Consider the following 17,671-nt stretch of genomic DNA (forward strand, 5'->3'; position numbering starts at 1 on the left):
GGCTCGCAAGCCTCGGGAGCGCGCGTCCCTCCGGCCCCGGCTCCGCGCTCCCCCAGCCTCCCCGTAACCTTCCTCTCCCGCCCCGCGCCCCCGCCCCGCGCCGCCTTCCTCGCCGCCCTGACCCGCACCTCGCCCACTCCGCCCGGCCGCGACCCGCCGCGCGCCCTCCCCGGCCCCCCTCCCGCCGGCTCCGCGCCCCCCCCGCGCCCCCCCCCCCGCGCCCCCCCCCCGCCCCCCCCCCGCCCCCCCCCCCCCGCGCCCGCCCCCCGCGCGCCGCCGGCCCCGCCCTCACCTGCGGCCGCTCCGCGGGGCGGGGCCGCCGGAGGATGACAAAGCAGCGGCCGGCGGCGCGGGACCCGCCCCCCGCGCTCGGCGGGTGCGTCGGCCGCCCCGGCGCGGCTGTTATGGAAACCGGCCCGGCGCGCGGGAGGCGATGATGGGGCGGCCATGGCCCGGGCCGGCAGCTCGAGCGGCGGCGCGGCGGCGGGGCGGCGGGCGGGGGGCGCGGGGCGGCCGGAGCCGTGGGAGCTGTCCCTGGAGGAGGTGCTGAAGGCGTACGAGCAGCCCATCAACGAGGAGCAGGCGTGGGCCGTGTGCTTCCAGGGCTGCCGCGGGCTGCGGGGCGCGCCGGGCGGCGGGCGGCGCATCCGGGGCACGGCGGACATCCTCCTGCGCCGGGACGGCTCGGTCAGCGCGCGGCGGGAGCCGGGCGCCGCGGGTGAGGCCCGGCGGGCGCGCGGGGGTGTGGCCGGGCGCGCGCGGGCCGCGCCGGGGGGGGGGAGGGGGCGGCCGCGACCGTCCTCCGGGCCCTCTGGGTGCGCTGGGTCCGCTGGGTGCGCTGGGTGCGCCGGGTCCTCGTCCTGGCCCTCCGGGTCCTGGCCCTCCGGGCCCTGGCCCTCCTCCCCCCCTCCGCCCTCCTCTCCCCCACTCTCCCCGCGCCCCGTCTCCTCTCCTTCCCGGTCCTCCGCTTCCGCACCCTCCCTAAGCCCCCAGGCTGCACCCGCCCTCCGCCGGGCCCGGAGCCCCCAGTCTGCACCCTCCCCGCTTCCTGGGTCCGGCCACCCGTCCACACCCTGGCTCTGCGGGACGTGGAAGGCCCGTGCTTCTCCCCGCCCTTCTCTTTCTCACCCGGCCTGGGACACCCGCTCCTTCTCCCGGAACCTTTCCCGGACCATCCATCTCTCAGCCTCGGGCGGGCTGCGCGCGGTCAGCTGGCTCCCTGCGGTTGGGCAGGTTTTACTCAGCGGAGAAGGGTTTTGGTTTTTGATGGCTGAGTACTTTCAGTAGACCCAGTTCTCCGTCTCCCCCCACCCCCAGTTCCCCCCACCTGGGGCTAGTTCCTTCTGCTTTGGGGGTGTGTAGCCCGCAGTCTTTTGTGATTCATGGTGAGAAGCCCCCAGTCGCTTGTCTTACCGGTGATTGCAGATGGCTTAGGCTGGAGAGGAACAAGTGTCCTTTTGAAGTCCTTTTTCGTGGGAATGAGGGTGGGAGGAGGGGGCTGTGTCTCCCGTGGAATCCCTGCAAATTCACCAGTTGCCTGGGTTTAATAGTAAGGAGAATGTGTAAAATTTGGAGGATGGCCTGCTTGATTTTTCTGCTCTTAATTATCAAGAACAAACAATCAATCCTTTGAACGATACTGAAGTCTGCTCAAAATAGTGAGTTTAAGTGATTTTTAATTTCCTTCTTAGAAAAAAAAAAGTGTTTTCTTTCCTGGAGAACTGAAGTGGTAGTCTACAGCATTTGGAGGTATTAACCCCAAAGCTGATATCCTGTGGGGAAGCACAAAGGCCAGCTCTGTGTGCTGCCAGGGAGCTGGGTTTGCAGAGGTCCTCATGGGCGGGCTTGATGGAGGGCAGGGAAGGAGCAGGACAGAGTTGCACAGAAGCCACAGTGGTGACAGGGCAGGTGCGCTGGGCCCACACAGGGACCAGCACTGTATTTCTCCACAGGGTCCTTCTTACCCCTGTGACCAGCTCCCAGCTCTGCCTGCAACTCTGCTGTGCACTTATTTCATGCAAAAAGCACCAATGTATTTGACAGGTGAAAATAATAAGAGTGGGTACTCAAATGGCATTATTTCATTTTATACTCTGTTAAGCTGAGGCTCAGGCTTGCCCAGGAAGAGGATTTGGATTCAGCCTCATAGTCTTGTTTGCTGTGTGCAAGGTCTTCACAGGTGGGGTGGGGAGTGCTTCCCCTGGGGAGCTAGACCCTGCATTTTCATAAGGAGCTTTTCTACTGAAGCTCTGTTTTCCTCCCTGTGCCCATCCCCATCCTCAGAGATGACCATCTAATCCAAGATCTGGCTCCCTGCACCAGGGGGTGCGACAAGAGTATACCAGCCTGCCAGGTCAGACCCTCTGATTTTGAAGATGGGAAAACTGAGGCGCAGAGTGACAGATGGTTAGAACTAAGGGCCCTTGCGTATCTCTAACTGTGGGAGGGTCAAGCCGTGTTTCTTACTGGTACTCTCCAAGATGCTCCTTGATGGCTCTCCTTCATATTGGTGGTCACCAGGTTCTCTCCAGTCCCGAGGATTGGGCTCCTGCTTCTTCCTCCTACTGCCTGCACACCCACAGCCTGACTGGAAATCCAGGCACATGGCTACTCTAGGGAACTTGCTGGCTCAGGACATGAGGGAGCCCAATTCCGTCTTCCATTCAATACAGTCTTTGGTTTCTGTTCATAAACATGTCTCATAAAGGTGGATGATGTTTATGACTTGCTGCCTCTTTGGAGATTAAGAAAAATAGGGCGCCTGGGTGGCTCAGTGGCTGAGGTGACTCGATCTCAGCTCAGGTCTTGATCTCAGGGTCATGAGTTCAAGCTCCTCATTCGTGTTCCACACAGGGCATGGAACCTACTTAAAAAAAATAAAGATTAAGAAAAATAGATTACCCTGAACTTTCTCTTCAGTCCTGTTGGGCTTTCAGACTTTATTTTGTTGGCGGTGGCTAACCCAGCCGAGTGAGGGGTTAATTCATGAAGCTGATGTGTTTATTTCTTGCTGTGACTAGCAATTGGGAAAATCAAGATTGTTTAATATAGCCTCATGTGGGCTCTCAGTACAAAGTTCTGGTAAATCTAGCATAAGTAAATGTTTAAAATAGCTAAAGAAATCAACAAACGAAACCACGTCTGGGGGAATGATTAATGCCCTAGCATACAAGGTACCCAAGGTGTGGTACCTCTCTCTTCTTCCCACCAAGTAGGGAAAAAGTCCTAACCTTTAACCTGAAGACTTTATAACTGCTGAAAACCCCCCTTTTTTTAAGTGGAGAAAGCATGTTAATATGTGAAGTTATTTTTTTTTTTTTTAAGATTTTATTTATTTACTTGAGAGAGAGACAGTGAGAGAGAACATGAGCGAGGAGAAGGTCAGAGAGGGAAGCAGACTCCCCATGGAGCTGGGAGCCCGATGCGGGACTCGATCCCGGGACTCCGGGATCATGACCTGAGCCGAAGGCAGTCGTCCAACCAACTGAGCCACCCAGGCGCCCTGTGAAGTTATTTTTAAGAGACCATTGATAGGGAAAGAGTTACCCTTTTTTTTAAAAATATTTTATTTATTTATTTGAGAGACAGAGATCACAAGGAGGCAGAGAGGCAGACAGAGAGAGGAGGAAGCAGGCTCCCTGCTGAGCAGAGAGCCTGATGCGGGGCTCGATCCCAAGACCCTGGGATCACGACCTGAGCCGAAGGCAGAGGCTTTAAACCACTGAGCCACCCAGGTGCCCCCCCCTTTTTTTTAATTGAGGTGAGAAACTCATTCAGACATCACAGTGAATGCTTATGCCCAGCTGTTCCCTGAGGCAAAGCTGATTCCGTAAATGCAGCTGGTGATCAGTGATCCAGTGACCCCGGGGTTTTTTCAGGGGCATTTGTCCACTGGAGGGTGTCCTGGTCAGATCACCCCAGGAGAATGACTGCTCCCCAATGCAGTGTTTGGCTGTTCGCTTGATGGAAAGACCACCTGACTTTCTGGCCTACGCTCCTGATGAGACATTTCAGGAAAACCCCCCGTGGACAGACATGAGTGTTGACAAAGGTGTGTCTGAGATGGGGGTGAACCTCCTGCGGTTCCACACTACCCGACTTTCCTAATGTTTTTTCTTGTGAGTTTTGATGCTAATACTTTTCACAGGCTCTTCAGCTTGGGGTTCCCCCCCCACCATGAACTGCCCAGCAGCCCCCCACCCCGGGGCTCTAGCCCCTTCCTGCTCTTTCTTCTGCCTGGAGTTCAGAGGCCAGCTGTCCCCATCCCCCCCGGCCAGAGCCCTGGCACCAGACCTCAGGGTAAGGCTCTCCAAGTGGCCCACCACTGCACAGACTCCAGGCCTTCCCAACTCAGCTTATTTTCAGCCTGAGTTTCAAACACAGAAATGATTAATGGTCTGTCCTGTATAGGATGGTGGTAGCCTGTGTCAGGAGCTCCGTGGGGCCCAGAATTCTTTTTCACTGCAGCTCGTAGCTAGAGAAATGGCAGTGTTTGGGAGCAGGCTTCAGCATTTCCCCAGTGGCCTAGCCCTTCTCCGCAGACGTGGTAGCAGTCGCACCAGCCTGGGGTGGGTGAGGACTAGTGAGGGAACATCAGTACAGAGCCCCAGGCCCAGGAGTTATCTGCACTTGCAGACACACAACACACATGTGCATGGTCACAGACACTGATACATTCAGGTGCACAAGCACACACCACACACACACACACGGCCACAGACACACAACACACATACACATGGTCACAGACACACAAAACACACACACACACGGTCACAGACACACAGACACACACACGGTCACAGACACACAGACACACACACACACACACACACACACGGTGCCCCTTCCTCTGGAGCTGTCTCTGAGGCTCCCCACATGTGCACACGGGCTGCCCGTCCTCTCACTAGAGGTGCTCCTTCAGGTCTCCTGGCCCAGAGTGTCCTGTCCCAGGAGCTGAGCTGGGACCCATGGCCATCAGGAAGGGCTCTGGGCCCTTGGTGTTCTGGGAGTCCCTGCTGGGCCCGTAGGCTCCATTGGTTCACACTGGACTTGGTGGGCCTCTGGGGGAGCTCCCTTCTGAATGGCTGGGGACTCTCTTTTTTGCTTGGCTACATTTTGGTAAATGGCTCTCCCCACAGTTGAACGTGCAGGTAGGGCTGACGGGCCTTGTCACAGGATGGCATCTCCTGACAGGCTGGGCAGAGGGGAGAGCTGATTGGAGAGAGTATTTCCCTCGGGGCAGATCTCCTCAGAGAATATTTCTGGTGGGAACCCTTTCTTTCTGTCAGGTCCTGCCCTTGTGCTTTTTGTTCTGGGTTCTTGACTTGTCACTGGAGCTGCAGGTGTCGCCCACCCTTACAGACCCTTGGCATGCAGGGCTCTCTCTGCTCTCTGTGGCACCTCGTAAGGGCCGTCCAGTGGAGACGTGGTGTGGAGGTGAAGCCAACACACCCAGGGGCTTCACAGTCCGGGAGACGGGTCTGACATTGCTGGGCTCCTGCAGGAGTGTGCCGGGCGGTGCTGGGCCTACACTTGTCTATGCCCTGTGACGCTATTAGGGTCCCTATTGCACAGATGAGAAAAGCGAGGTTCCCACAGCAAGTATCCCATCACCTGCTGCGGCGGTGGGCCAGGGAGGCTGCAAGTGCGGACTCAGCTGGGCTCCAGCCCTGCCCCAACCCTCAGCCGGGCCTTGGGGAGTGACTTGCGATTCTTCTCTGGGAAGTGGGAAGATAAAAGCACCTATCGCCTAGGCTTTGTGAAGCCTCGGGCCCCAGCTGGCTTCGGGGAGCTTTCGGGCTCCAGGAGCCTCAGCCGTCGTCTCCTGGGCCTCTCTGCGCCTCAGCCAGACCCAGCCAAGGAACCAGCCCCTCCAGATCCGTGTGAAAGTCTGGTCACAGCATTCTAGGCTGCTAGGGACGAGGGACAGGAGGCCGCTCTGCCAAGCGCCCTTAGCCGGAGTCCCCACACACGTTTCTCGGTGAAGTAAAACGTGAGGCACGGAAAGAGCCACATGCTGCCGTGATCCCAGGTGGGGCAGAGGCCAGTGGGCCTCTGCGTGTCAGAGAGGGGCTGGGTGTGACTGTGGGAGCCAGTGTTTGTAGGAGTATCCCGATTTTATCTCCCCTCTGAGCAAAGATGATCTCTTGGGCAGGCATTGGCAGCAAGCCATGTTCTCTGTCCGGGTGTCTATGAGTGCTGGCGGCTGGGGTCGGCTGTCCCCAATAACTGGGGTAAGCTTAACCTGTGTGGCCACTTTGGCCCATAGCCCCCGGCTGTTTGCAGGTCCTGCTCTGTGCTTTCAGGCTGCACCTATGCAGAAGGTGACCTTGGGGTCCCTGTGTACCCTCGAGACTGGCTTTTGAGGGATATAGCCCTGCGTCTGCCACCTCTAGGGCCCTGGTCATTCCCCGCCAGCCCCCACCCTGACGTCTTTGCAAGGAAGGAGAGCTGTGTCTGCTGTCTTTTTAATTGTGCACCAGGGCTGACCTCTGGGGCCGGAAGTATTTGAGTGGCTCCCACAAAGGAAGTATTGTGACCCTGGCCGGTCTGGTCCTGGGATGTGGCTGCTTGAACAGACATGCCACTGAGTACCGGCTGTAGGAAGGTGCTAGCGTTTCACTGTGGTCCCGATCTGTTCCTCAGAGGGAGTCTGGCCTCCAGTGAGGACCAGGCGAGGAGGAAGCCTGCCTAGAGGTGGCAACGTGGTGATAAGCCTAACCAGCATGGGCAGAGCCCATGACGGCTGGAACCCCCACATGCTGGGGTCTGGTCTGTTCAAGGAGACAGGTTACAGGTACAGTGGAAGTGCTGCCTGGGCTGCAGGAGGTAAGTTAGACAGACGCACTGCTTCTGACTGCAGACATATGTTTGGAGCCGCCGGAGGTCCAGGATAACCTCTTTGCCCTGAGGTCGCCAGATGAGCAACTTCACTTCTATGTGCTAGTCCAGGCCCCCTTGTAATGGGACAAAACACGTCCACGGGTCCTGGATTGGGCCAGGCTTCCAGGACCAATGGACCAATGTTGCTCTGCCCATCAAGGAGGGGAGGGTCACACAGGTGGAGTGGACACTGTTCCTGCACCTGATCTCCCTGGTGAGCAGAATCTACCAGAACGTAGATTCTGGCACAAGAACTCCACATAATGCTTTACTGGGGCGATTCTCACCCTTGAGTCCACCAGTGGGTGTGCTGGACACGGGTTCTTGGATTGCGGGGTTCCCGTGATGAGCTTGATTCTGCCCAGGTCTGCAGTAGGCCTGAGAGTCTGCATTTCCGACAAGTTCCCAGTGATGCTGGTGCTTCTGGTTCCGGGCCCCACTGTGACCGTCAGGCCATCGTGTGTGGATTCCCCACATCACACCTACGAAGGGGTCACCCACTCCCTGTTGGAAACCCCTCCAGGGCCAGGACCCATTCCGTCTTCAGGTGACGGGAATGGCCAGTGAGGGGGATGACTCGTGGTCTGGGTGTGGGCTACAGAGCCAGTCTAGCCATGGATTGGATCTCAGCCAAGTGACCTTGGGTGAGTTCCTCACCCTCTTGGGCTGCGCTGTGGGGACTGTGTGCTGTGGGCCCTGAAGAGTCCTCAGGAACTTCAAGTGAGTTATCCTTGGCCCCACAGGGAGGAGAGCCTCAGAGGTAATGCATCCTTTCAAGGGTGCGCCTGTCTGCTGTGACTGTCAGCAGGGTGGTGATCCTTGGTCACCCGGGCAGACACAGGGTGTAGACGTGCTGGGGGAGCGCTGACCTCCCCATCGCCAGAGCTTCCTGAGAAGGTGGGACATTAGCAGCTGACTGCCTGGGGTGTGGGGAGTCCTCTGGCCAGCACACATGTCCTTGACTGGGGCCGAGGTGATATGGATCCTGGTGCTTCTAGGTTCTTGCTGGGGTGAGGGGAGGTTGACAAGTGAGTTTATGGAGAAGCGGCCTGATGTCAGCCATAGCCCATAGAGATGGGGAGTGCGGTGGCGGAGGGACGTGCCACAGATGCTGCCCCCCAGAGCTCTGCGTTTGCTCAGCAAACACACAGCTTCCCAGTTAGCTGTAAGCAGGCCTTCAGCTCTCAAGCCTGGGTTTCCCAGCAGCTCATTCCTAGAACCCATGCTCCATCAAAGACATTGCTTAACTTACGTTTGGAAATCGCTTCTTGACAACGGAATAGGCGTTATCGAAGCATCCAGTGGGTACCAGACACTAGTTGGTTTTTGCTTTTGGGTTTTTCTGAAAAATCTGTTTTTAAGTCGTCTGTATAGCCTACAATGTGGGGCTCAAACTCACGACTCAGAGACCACGCAGGGACCCCATCTGTGTTGAATCTTCATGGTCACCTGTGTGGTGGGTGGAACCATTCTGTCTGGGGCTCAGGGGGCTCGGGAAGGTCAGTGTGTTGCTGTGGGACACACGAGGCATCACTGGTAAGTCTGTCTGTCCTGGGCTGTGGGGGACGCGTGCACCCTGCACCCTTGCTCACTCTCACATTTGCCTGAGTTAATTTCTTGATGCGCTAGCACATGTTCCAGCTTCAGAAAGTGTCAAGGGAAACAGTCTCCCGCCAGCCTTCTCCCACAAGGAGGAGCCCTAGTGTCTACACCGCAGGCAGGGGCTGCCCTCTACTCATCCTTAATGGGGACCTCCAACCATCTCCTTCATTGGGGCTGCCCAGTGCCCCTGTGGACAGTCTCAGGAGTCTTGGGTCCACCAAAGCAGACCTGCTGAATCGAGGCAAACAGAGGTGCCGTTTTGAGATGTTGCCAGTTGCCTTCGTTGGGGGGGTTGGCAGTTCCTGCTGGCACTGAGTGGGGGCCCTGAGGGCCTCCGTCTGTCCACCCCGCTGCCGGGTACACGGGTACTCCTGGGAGCTCAGCCTGAGATGCGGAAAGGCAGGAGCCACCTGGGCTCAAGCTAGGACTCCACACTTGGTAGTTGCATTCCTTGTAGGTAATTAAGAACCTGGGGGAGCCTAGGGTAGCCAGTGCCCCCTGCATGTGTGTGGTCTCCTTCTGGGGGCTGCAGAAGGAACCCTTGGCTCCTCCACGGCCATTCTCTGTTCTGACCCCAAGCCCAAACAGAGTCACAGGCAGGATGCCTGTGGTCTGAGCCTGGTTGAGAGGTCCTGGTGGCTCCGTTGCCACTGTCACCATGGTGATCATGGCTGTCCACATCCTCACAGGATGCTGCAAGTGTCCGGACACACAAGGAGTGTCCACTTCCACTCTCTCGCACATCCTTTGAGGTGACATTGTGGGGTAGGTTGGGCAAGTAGATGAGGAAAGGAGACCTCAGGGTCATGACCATAGGTAGGCAGGGATCTGGCCTGAACTACACTCCTTCCCGGTGCTCCTCACCCTCACAGAGGGGTGAGGCTGTCTGAGAGCTGGCCACCCACCCCACCCGCTGGGCAGGGGGAGGCCCTTCCTCTGGGAGCTCCAGCCTGCAAAGCCCTCACAGACTTCCCTCCTTCTGGTGGTCTTTGATCTCATCCTGCCATGACACGTGATCGTGATCTTTCGAGGAGGCCTCCTAGCATCTTGAGTTCTCGTGGCCATCTTCCACACAAGACATCACAGGGTCTTCTCTTTCCTGGCACGTCTTGGTGAGGCTGTTCTTCCTTGCAGGGAGAGAGAAGCCCCCCGTGGAGGGACAGCATCCCGGAGACCCGGTGTCCTGTCCAACTCCATGTGACCTGGAGGGCCCTGTTGATAGTGCTTCTGTCCCAGCCGCCTCCATCTGCTTCTGTCTGCGGCTCTGTGACCTCCCTCCAACACCGCTGTTTATTTTTTTTATTTATTTTTTTTAAAAGATTTTATTTATTTATTTGACAGAGAGAAATCACAAGTAGTCGGAGAGGCAGGCAGAGAGAGAGAGACACGGAAGCAGGCTCCCTGCTGAGCAGAGAGCCCGATGCGGGACTCGATCCCAGGACCCTGAGATCATGACCTGAGCCGAAGGCAGCGGCTTAACCCACTGAGCCACCCAGGCGCCCAAGACCGCTGTTTAAATAAGCAGGAGGTAGTTTGCAATGCTCTATGACCTCCCTTGGCGTGCCCCCCCCCCCCCAGCAAGCAAGTTCCTGTATCTCCAGGAAGTGCGTCCCCGAGGCTCTGGGTGGTTCGGCAGGCTTGCCTGCCCCGCCACTCGCGCTTACTGTGTGCCGTGTGGTTCTGGGTGATTTTCTCCACCTGCCTGAGCCTCAGTTTCCTTGTCTGTAACAAGGGAGTCATGGTACCCCACTTGCATGAGGTGATTGTGGATTGAAAAGGTAATAAATCATTCATTAGTTTTTTTTAGCAAAGAGCTGGGCACAGTCTCTGCCTAGAAAGGGCAGCTTGCTCCTTAAAACCCAAAGACTCCCCAAGTCCTTGCCGCTTCACATATAATTAATGATCCCTTATCTTTATTAACATGTGGACCATTTAAACTGGGGCCTTAAAATGATTCTAGCCGGAAGGCTTCTCACTGAGCAGGACTGCACGGTGCTCCGTCTGTAAGGGACAGTGCCTGGCTGGCTGACCCCGTTCCTTCTCAGCCCTCAGGATAACTCAGGACACTGGCTGCTTCCAGGGACCACCTTTGCTCTGAGTCTGATTTATTCTTCTTCCCATCGCCTCCAGCCATTCGTGGCTGCGCACTCTGGCGGGCCCCAGGGTCCTGTAGGCGGGTCCCTTTCAGCCTCACTGATGTTGGGAGTGGGCTGTTGTCCATTATTTTAATGGATCAGCCCAACACAAGTGCCCTTTATCTTTGGCAATCTCCTTGCTCTTAATGGCATTTTGAAAATATTTGCAGAGTTAGCAGGTTCACTCAGTGGCGATTTCATGGTTTATGTTTTTTTTATACCCTACCTCGTTCCAAAAAGAAGTTAAGGCTACTCGAGTTCACCCCCTCGCGAAGGTTCTACCTGCATGCTTAATTCAAGGAAGTCTGTAGAAGTAGGTGGCTTTTCTGCAGCTCGTCCAGCTGGCATCTTGAAAGACGCAGGGCGGGGGGTGGTGTGCGGAGCGGCTGGAGCAGAGCCTAAGATCCTCTCGCACGGCCCCACCTGGCACCACCATTCCGGCTGTGATAACTCGCTTTCCTCACCTGTGAAATGGGTCACAAAACCGCTTACCTTCTGGGTTGTATATGGGTTTCAACAAGTGAGCACTCATAAGCTTGTGAATTCAGTACCGTGTTCAGTAGTGAACATAAGAAATTACCTAGTACCTAGTTTAGCACCTGGGCTTTGAACCAGAGACTGATTCTCTGATGGAGACCTTGACATGGCAAAGGTCTCCGGATTTACAGGTGGTGGCCAGATGCTACCTTACCCAGCTTGGCTCTTGGGAACTCCAGAGCAAAATCTGTTACTGCCTTTGAGCCTGGGTCTCATGTGACTCTGCTGTGATTTGGGGGCACATGGACTCAGACTGTGCATTACGGACTGTGAGGGCTTTCCTGCAGATCAGATTTAACTGACCTGCTCTCTCCTTACTCCCTCTTTACCTAGCACCAACCATGCCTCCCCAGGGAAGCCTGTTGGCTGCTCCCTTCTGAGGGGTCCCACCACACCCTGAGAGGTGTGACTGCTGTGCAGGGTGTGGGCAGGGGCTGAGTCTCCTGCCTCTGCATGTCCATTCCAAATGACTGGCTGCTCGACCCGTTTAAGCTTTCTGGGATACACTGTGTATTCCTGGGAGACCAGGTGGGTGGGCGGCCCTATTTGCCAGGGCCTGGGGTTGCTGGGGTGTGTCTTGACTGCCTGTTGTCTCCTCTTGCAGATTCTACAACGATGGTGTTGTCAGCAGCCAGCTCAGAAGCCCAGGTACCTTTAAAATTATTTTTTAATTTACTTGATACGCATTAAAAGTAATATGTCTCATATTATGTGAATTAGATAGCATATAAAGTTACAAGATTGTTTCCATGAGGTAGGACACAGACAAAATACTCAAAGGGCTTCATTGAAAGGACTTGATGAAGAGAACAGGCAGGTGAGGACAGAGCCCACTGGTCAGTGTGGAACCTGGCAGGCCTTGGAGGGCCTGAAGGGCAGGGGTGGGCGACGGTACCCTACCTCCCTCTCCTATTCTGCCCCCAAGCTGCTGGTGTTGCCTCCCACTGACCAGAGGGAGGGAGCAAAGGTGCTGTGGTCTGTGGACGCAGAAGGTCAGTCAGGGCGTGGGTCTGAGGGGCAAGCAGGAAAACCAGCCGGTGACTGCTGTCCACCCCGCCCACAATTCAGACCTCACCAGCAGGACCAGTGCCTCCCTGAACCTCTACCCTCCGGGAGTTTGTCCTGAATTTAATGTGGATCGTTCTACTGCCTTTAAGAACGCTTTATACAAACGTGTGTTTATGTACTGAACACAGCATTATACCAAGGGTGGGGGGCTGGTCACGGCAAAGAGGCCATATAGTCTGTCGTGGAGAATCGCAAAACGATAATAGCGCCGTCCCAGAGTTTTCCTGCTTTTTCTTCCCAGCACATGCTGACGATCTTACTGCTGTCAGTGGTAAGACACACTTCCCGGTGGCACACTGCCTCCGTGGTGAGGCTCTCAGACCATGTTGCTTCCGTAGTTGGGTCTGGGAAGAAGACAGCATTGCCGCAGCTGGCAGAGTACTCTGGAGACTTTGTTTATCCAAAGCCTAGGAACAGTCCCCTGCCGTTCAGACAGTGATCCCAGGGTGGCCCCTGTCACCCAGAGTCCCCACATGAATGTGCCGTGGCCACCTGCTGCCCCAAAGGAGATCTCTTAGCAGTTCTGATGATATTTACAAGGAGCCTTGTTTGTGGGGGTCCAGTCTGCGCTCTTACAGACTAACCCTGGAGCCCCACTCCAGAAACTACTGTAGGGGGCCACTCGCTGTGCTAACCCAGATTCCTGCTACCAGCCTCCTGTGGACACCGTCCTGCAGTCTCGGTCCCTTCTCTCTCCAAGCCCCTCAGTTAGCAGGCTATTCGCCCCAGCTGGCCTGTTGGGAGCCTGCTCAGTTCCCAAAACGCTGTGGGCAGGTAGGCCTGGAGGCTCTCAGACCCTGGCTGGCTGCCCAGATTGTTCCTTATGGGAAAGCAAGAGCTCTCTGCCTTTCGAGCGGTTTCCAGTGTCTGGGCTGGAACACAGAGAAGCTTTTAACAGAGCAGCTGTCAGATGAGAGGCTCCTGTTGGAGTTAACCCTTTAACTGACGTGGTGCTGGCTTAGGCCAGCTCCCAGGAGCAAGAGGGAGAGGCATGGTGGGTTGTGGTGCTGCTCCAAGATGCACTGGAACAGGGGCTGGCCTACAGGGCCCCTCTGTCTGCCCCGGGTTGTAGAGTGGTCTCTGATGGAGAGACCAGGTCACAGCCACGCCTGGGTCAGCAGTGGCCGTGGCGTAGAGAATGGACACGAATCTCTCCCACAATCTCCTTTCTGACCTCTACCTCTGGCCAAGAAAGAATCGATGGGAATTTGTGTGACCTGTGGTTCTTGCCAGCTCAGTAGTCCTGATGGGGGTCCCACTGCCATAGGGGACTCCACCTGGCCCTGGTCTTTTGCCCTCTGACTCATGACTTGGGCTTGTGATTCTTGCCCGGCTAAGCAGAGATAAGACCACCTCCAAGGGTGGACTGGGGTTTTGTAGACTGGAACTTGGCTCTGTTGGAGCCCCTCTCCCCACACTGGCCAGGGTGTGTTCTAAGGCATTTCTGCGGGATAGAGAAGGCTGTCTTGTGCCTGTCCCCTGCCCAACACTGACTCCCCATGTCCTTCCGCTCTGCTCAAGCCAGTCCCCTTGGGCTGCAGGTGTGGGAAACAAGAGGAAAGGCCAGAGGCCTCCCCCTCCCTCAGGCTAGGCAGACTCCGACTCGGGGTGGAAGGTGAGGGTGTGGCTCCCTCCTGCCTTGGGCAAGGCTTAGAGCCCAGGCTGGGGACAGACGTGGGTCCCAAGTCCAGCTCCACCGGCTGCCAGCTGTGGTCTCATGACTCCATGGCTCCATGGCTCCGTCCTCTGCCTAGAAGCCAGAGGCTAGGTCTCAGGTTAGGTTGTCCTAGAGTTAAGTAGCCAAGGGCTCTGTGTAGCTGATGACACGAGAAGAGCTATGGTCATTCTGCATCATTGTCATAAAGGAGAAATGTCAAAATATGAAAGTCAGGCAGGCTAGAAGCAGCACCTCTGTGGTCATCCTCACCTGTCACTGCACATGGCACGTGGTTCTTCCCTGCGAGCAGCCCTGACCTTTCCAGGACTGCAGTCCTGTGAGCAGCCCATGCCAGGAGCCGATGGCCACTGGACAGAGCCACGAATGGAGTGGCGGGGTCTGCAGATACTCCCCCAGAGAAGGCAGAGTCCCAGTGGTTAACGGTAGTCTATGAAAATAGAGTTTCCTGCCAAATAAAATTGAGAAATGGTGAGTTAAGAGGTCTATTGCAAAACTCAGATTTTCAATATGTGAATATGCTTTTAAAAGAACTAATTATGGAGATTTCAAGGATACATAAAGTAAACTGTAGCACTGTAGGCCCCATACCTGGCTGGGTGCCCACAGCTCCTGGTCCCTGGGCAAGCCCCCACACAGGTGCCATTGCTTCTTCACTTTTCTTCTTTTCCAGATTAAATTTACGTATGTTGAAATTTGCATGGAGTATACAGTATTTTTTAAGGGAGAGGATGTCAATTTTTATGAGTTCAGGTGTCTGTACCGTATCCCATGTAGTTAACAATTCCAGCACGCTAGTCTCTCTCCTCTGATTTAAAACACTCTTATGTCACTTTAAAAGCCAATGTTTGATTCGGTTACCCGTATTTTTAAATCACATTTATTGGGATATGCTTTATGATCAGTGACCTGCTTTTTACGGCTGTAGATTGGCTTCATCTAGCCTAGGGTTTTGTATGAATGGAAGCATGTAGTCTGGCTTTGTGGCTCTGTGTTCTGTCTGTGTGTAAGGGGGTGCCTGAGTTTGGTCTTGGCAGCCTGGCATCCCACGGGAAGGATGGGTCACCTTTGTGTTCCGTGTCCCCGTTGAAGACATTTGGACATCACAGGTGTGGGCGCTCTGGGCGTTCCCGACGAGTCCCTGTGGGCGCACGTCTTCCCTCTCTCTGGGTTAGGTACTCGGGAGGGCGTTGCCCTCACTTCACGTGGTAAAAGCACGTTTGGCCCCGAGAGCCTGCTGAACTGCTGTCCACCGCGGCCGCGCGGGTTGGGAGGCGTCCTGCCGGCTCCGGTCGTGTCCGGCTGGCTGGCTTGTGGCATGGCCTCCGGGGGCCTCCGGCCGGGCCGCTGGCTGTCGGGCTGTGCTCCGGCGGGGCGGCGGCCCCTCTCCTGGCTGGGTCCCTTGCCGGGGGTGGGGGGGGGGTCCCCCACGCCCCGCCGACTCTCCGGCCCCGTCCTGCAGATGGTGCAGTCGCTGGGCTTTGCCATCTACCGCGCGCTGGACTGGGGCCTGGACGACAGCGAGGAGCGCGAGCTCAGCCCGCAGCTGGAGCGGCTCATCGACCTCATGGCCAACAACGACTGCGAGGACGGCGTCTGCGGGGCTGCGGACGAGGGCTACGGGGGCCCGGAGGAGGAGGAGGAGGCCGAGGGCGGCCCCCGCGCCGTGCGCACCTTCGCCCAGGCCATGCGGCTGTGCGCGGCGCGCCTGACCGACCCCCGGGGCGCGCAGACCCACTACCAGGCCGTGTGCCGGGCGCTCTTCGTGGAGACGCTGGAGCTGCGGGCCTTCCTGGCCAGGGTCCGGGAGGCCAAGGAGGTGAGCGCGCGCGCGCGCGCGGGGCCGTGTGGGGGAGGGGCCGAGGAGTGGGGGCGGGGCCCGGGGCGGGGGCGGGGCCGGGGCCGCGGGTGGGGGCGGGGCTTCCCGGAGGCCTGGCCGGGAAGGGCGGGGCTGGGGCTGAGCAGGGCCCGAGGGGAGGGGACGGTGTGCCCAGGGCGAGGGTGGGGGGAGGGACTCCCAGGGGAAGGGGCGGAGGCCGCCAGGGGACCTTCCCGGCCGTCTTTCCGGCCCCGCCCCCTCCGCCGGTGCGGGTCCGTCTGTCTCTCCCACGGGAAGTGGAAGTCCTCAGCGGCGGACTCTGAACGGCCTCGCCTCGCCGCTGGCGCTCGGGGCGGGCCCTGTCACGCTGTGCGGGTTTCCCGGACCCTGAGCTGGATTTTGCACGGGAGGAACTGAGGGTCAGGACCTTTACTCACCGGCTCGCAGCCACTTGGCCCCAGGACCTCTTTGCTCTTGCCTCCTGTTTCCATGTCCTGCGAGACCTGGCTGTCCTCTCCCAGGGCTGGTTCCTTCTGGAAACAGGAACTGAAAGCGCCACTTGTAATTCCGTGCACATGTGTACTCACTGCGCTTGGAGTTTTGGGGCGTAGGAAATTCAGTCACCGTAGCCCCCCCCGCCTTTTTACAGATAAATAGAGGTGTTGTTTTTTTTTTTTTTTAAAGATTTTTATTTATTCATTTGACAGAGATCACAGGTAAGCAGAGAGGCAGGTGGAGAGGAGGAAGCAGGCTCCCCACTGAGCAGAGAGCCCGATGCTGGGCTCCATCCCAAGACCCCGAGATCATGACCCGACCCGAAGGCAGAGGCTTTAACCCACTGAGCCACCCAGGCACCCCACAAATAGGGGTTCTGAAAGGTGTCCCTTGCCCCAAGTCAGAGGAAGTCCAGGCAGAGCTGGGGTCTCTCCAGGGCTGTCCTGTCTTTTCATGGTTCCAGAATTACTAGCTGACAATCTTCCTCCAACTCTCCCATCTCCTTCCTGGAAGGAGGTGACAGACTTCCTTGAAGCAGGGGGTCTTCGCAGAGGGCGGGGGAATTGGTTCCACCCACTCTTGGCAGAGGTGTTCTTCGGAATTGACTAATACTGGTGTCTGGTTCCCCGAACCAGCTTCCCTGAACTGTGGCCTGAGTCGATTCTCAGTATTCCTTTGATGGACAGGCCTGGGGGCCCAGAACCGACCTGCCAGTGACAGTCCCTGAGCCAACAGGCCTTTATCTGTAGCCCAGCTGGTGGCCCAAGGGCAGGTCGCTCCTCTGGCCACTCCCTTCCCCCAAGGCCCCAACCACGCTCCTCCTCCTCCTCCTCCACAACTTAAGAGATGTTCTTCTGATGTTTTAATGAGTGCATGGTCTTCATGCTTTGTTTTTCTTGCTCTGAAGTCATCTGTTCTGTTGCTACCATCAATTCCTTATCCAGACAATGGAAGCTCTTTCTTTCTTTTTTTTTTTTTAAAGATTTTATTTATTTTTTTGACAGAGAGAGAGATCACAAGTAGGCAGAGGCAGGCAGAGAGAGAGAGGAGGAAGCAGGCTCCCCGCCGAGCAGAGAGCCGGATGTGGAACTCGATCCCAGGACCCTGAGATCATGACCTGAGCTGAAGGCAGCAGCTTAAGCCACTGAGCCACCCAGATGCCCCTGGAAGCTCTTTCTTTAGCATGAGCAAAACAACTCTAGACTTCCAAGTAATTGCCCCAAGAGATGTTCAGGGAATTGGTAGTAACAGGGAATGAGAAGAGGGTGTCAGTGGGACACATCTGGGCTGGCATTTTCGGAAGAAACACTCTGCTCAGGGACAGGTAGAGAAAGTCCAGGAGGGATGGGAGACCCACCCTTCATGCCCTTTGCCCACAGGAACTGCCAGATCACACACAGGTCTATTTTTAGAATCAGCCAGGTCACACACCATGCTGCACTCTGAGACTTGGCT

The 17,671-nt window shown here is 56.8% G+C and overlaps 1 protein-coding gene and 1 long non-coding RNA gene across 4 annotated transcripts in view; one reads left to right on the top strand and one right to left on the bottom strand.

Annotated features, from left to right (window-relative positions):
* The first annotated feature begins 375 nt into the window (after positions 1-375).
* The window catches only part of SPIRE2 (spire type actin nucleation factor 2), a 32,458-nt gene continuing 15,162 nt past the window's right edge, over positions 376-17,671 (top strand). Inside the window, exons 1-3 of one of the 3 annotated variants that reach the window (XM_045076501.1) lie at positions 376-718; positions 11,764-11,807; positions 15,365-15,721. In XM_045076501.1, the coding sequence (XP_044932436.1) occupies positions 448-718; positions 11,764-11,807; positions 15,365-15,721 (672 nt within the window). In that variant the 5' untranslated portion in view covers positions 376-447. The remainder of the gene's footprint in view (positions 719-11,763; positions 11,808-15,364; positions 15,722-17,671) is intronic. The other 2 variants (XM_045076500.1, XM_045076499.1) reach the window with 2 other exon arrangements.
* On the bottom strand, positions 11,510-16,341 carry LOC123391014. The gene is made up of 3 exons (XR_006605663.1): positions 16,159-16,341; positions 14,494-15,412; positions 11,510-14,350 (listed from the first exon to the last, which is right to left on the bottom strand). It is a non-coding gene; the product is annotated as an uncharacterized LOC123391014 (long non-coding RNA).

Source organism: Mustela putorius, unplaced genomic scaffold, assembly GCF_011764305.1.
Source record: "Mustela putorius furo isolate JIRA1106 unplaced genomic scaffold, ASM1176430v1.1 tig00000174_pilon_pilon_pilon, whole genome shotgun sequence".
Lineage (NCBI taxonomy): Eukaryota > Metazoa > Chordata > Mammalia > Carnivora > Mustelidae > Mustela > Mustela putorius.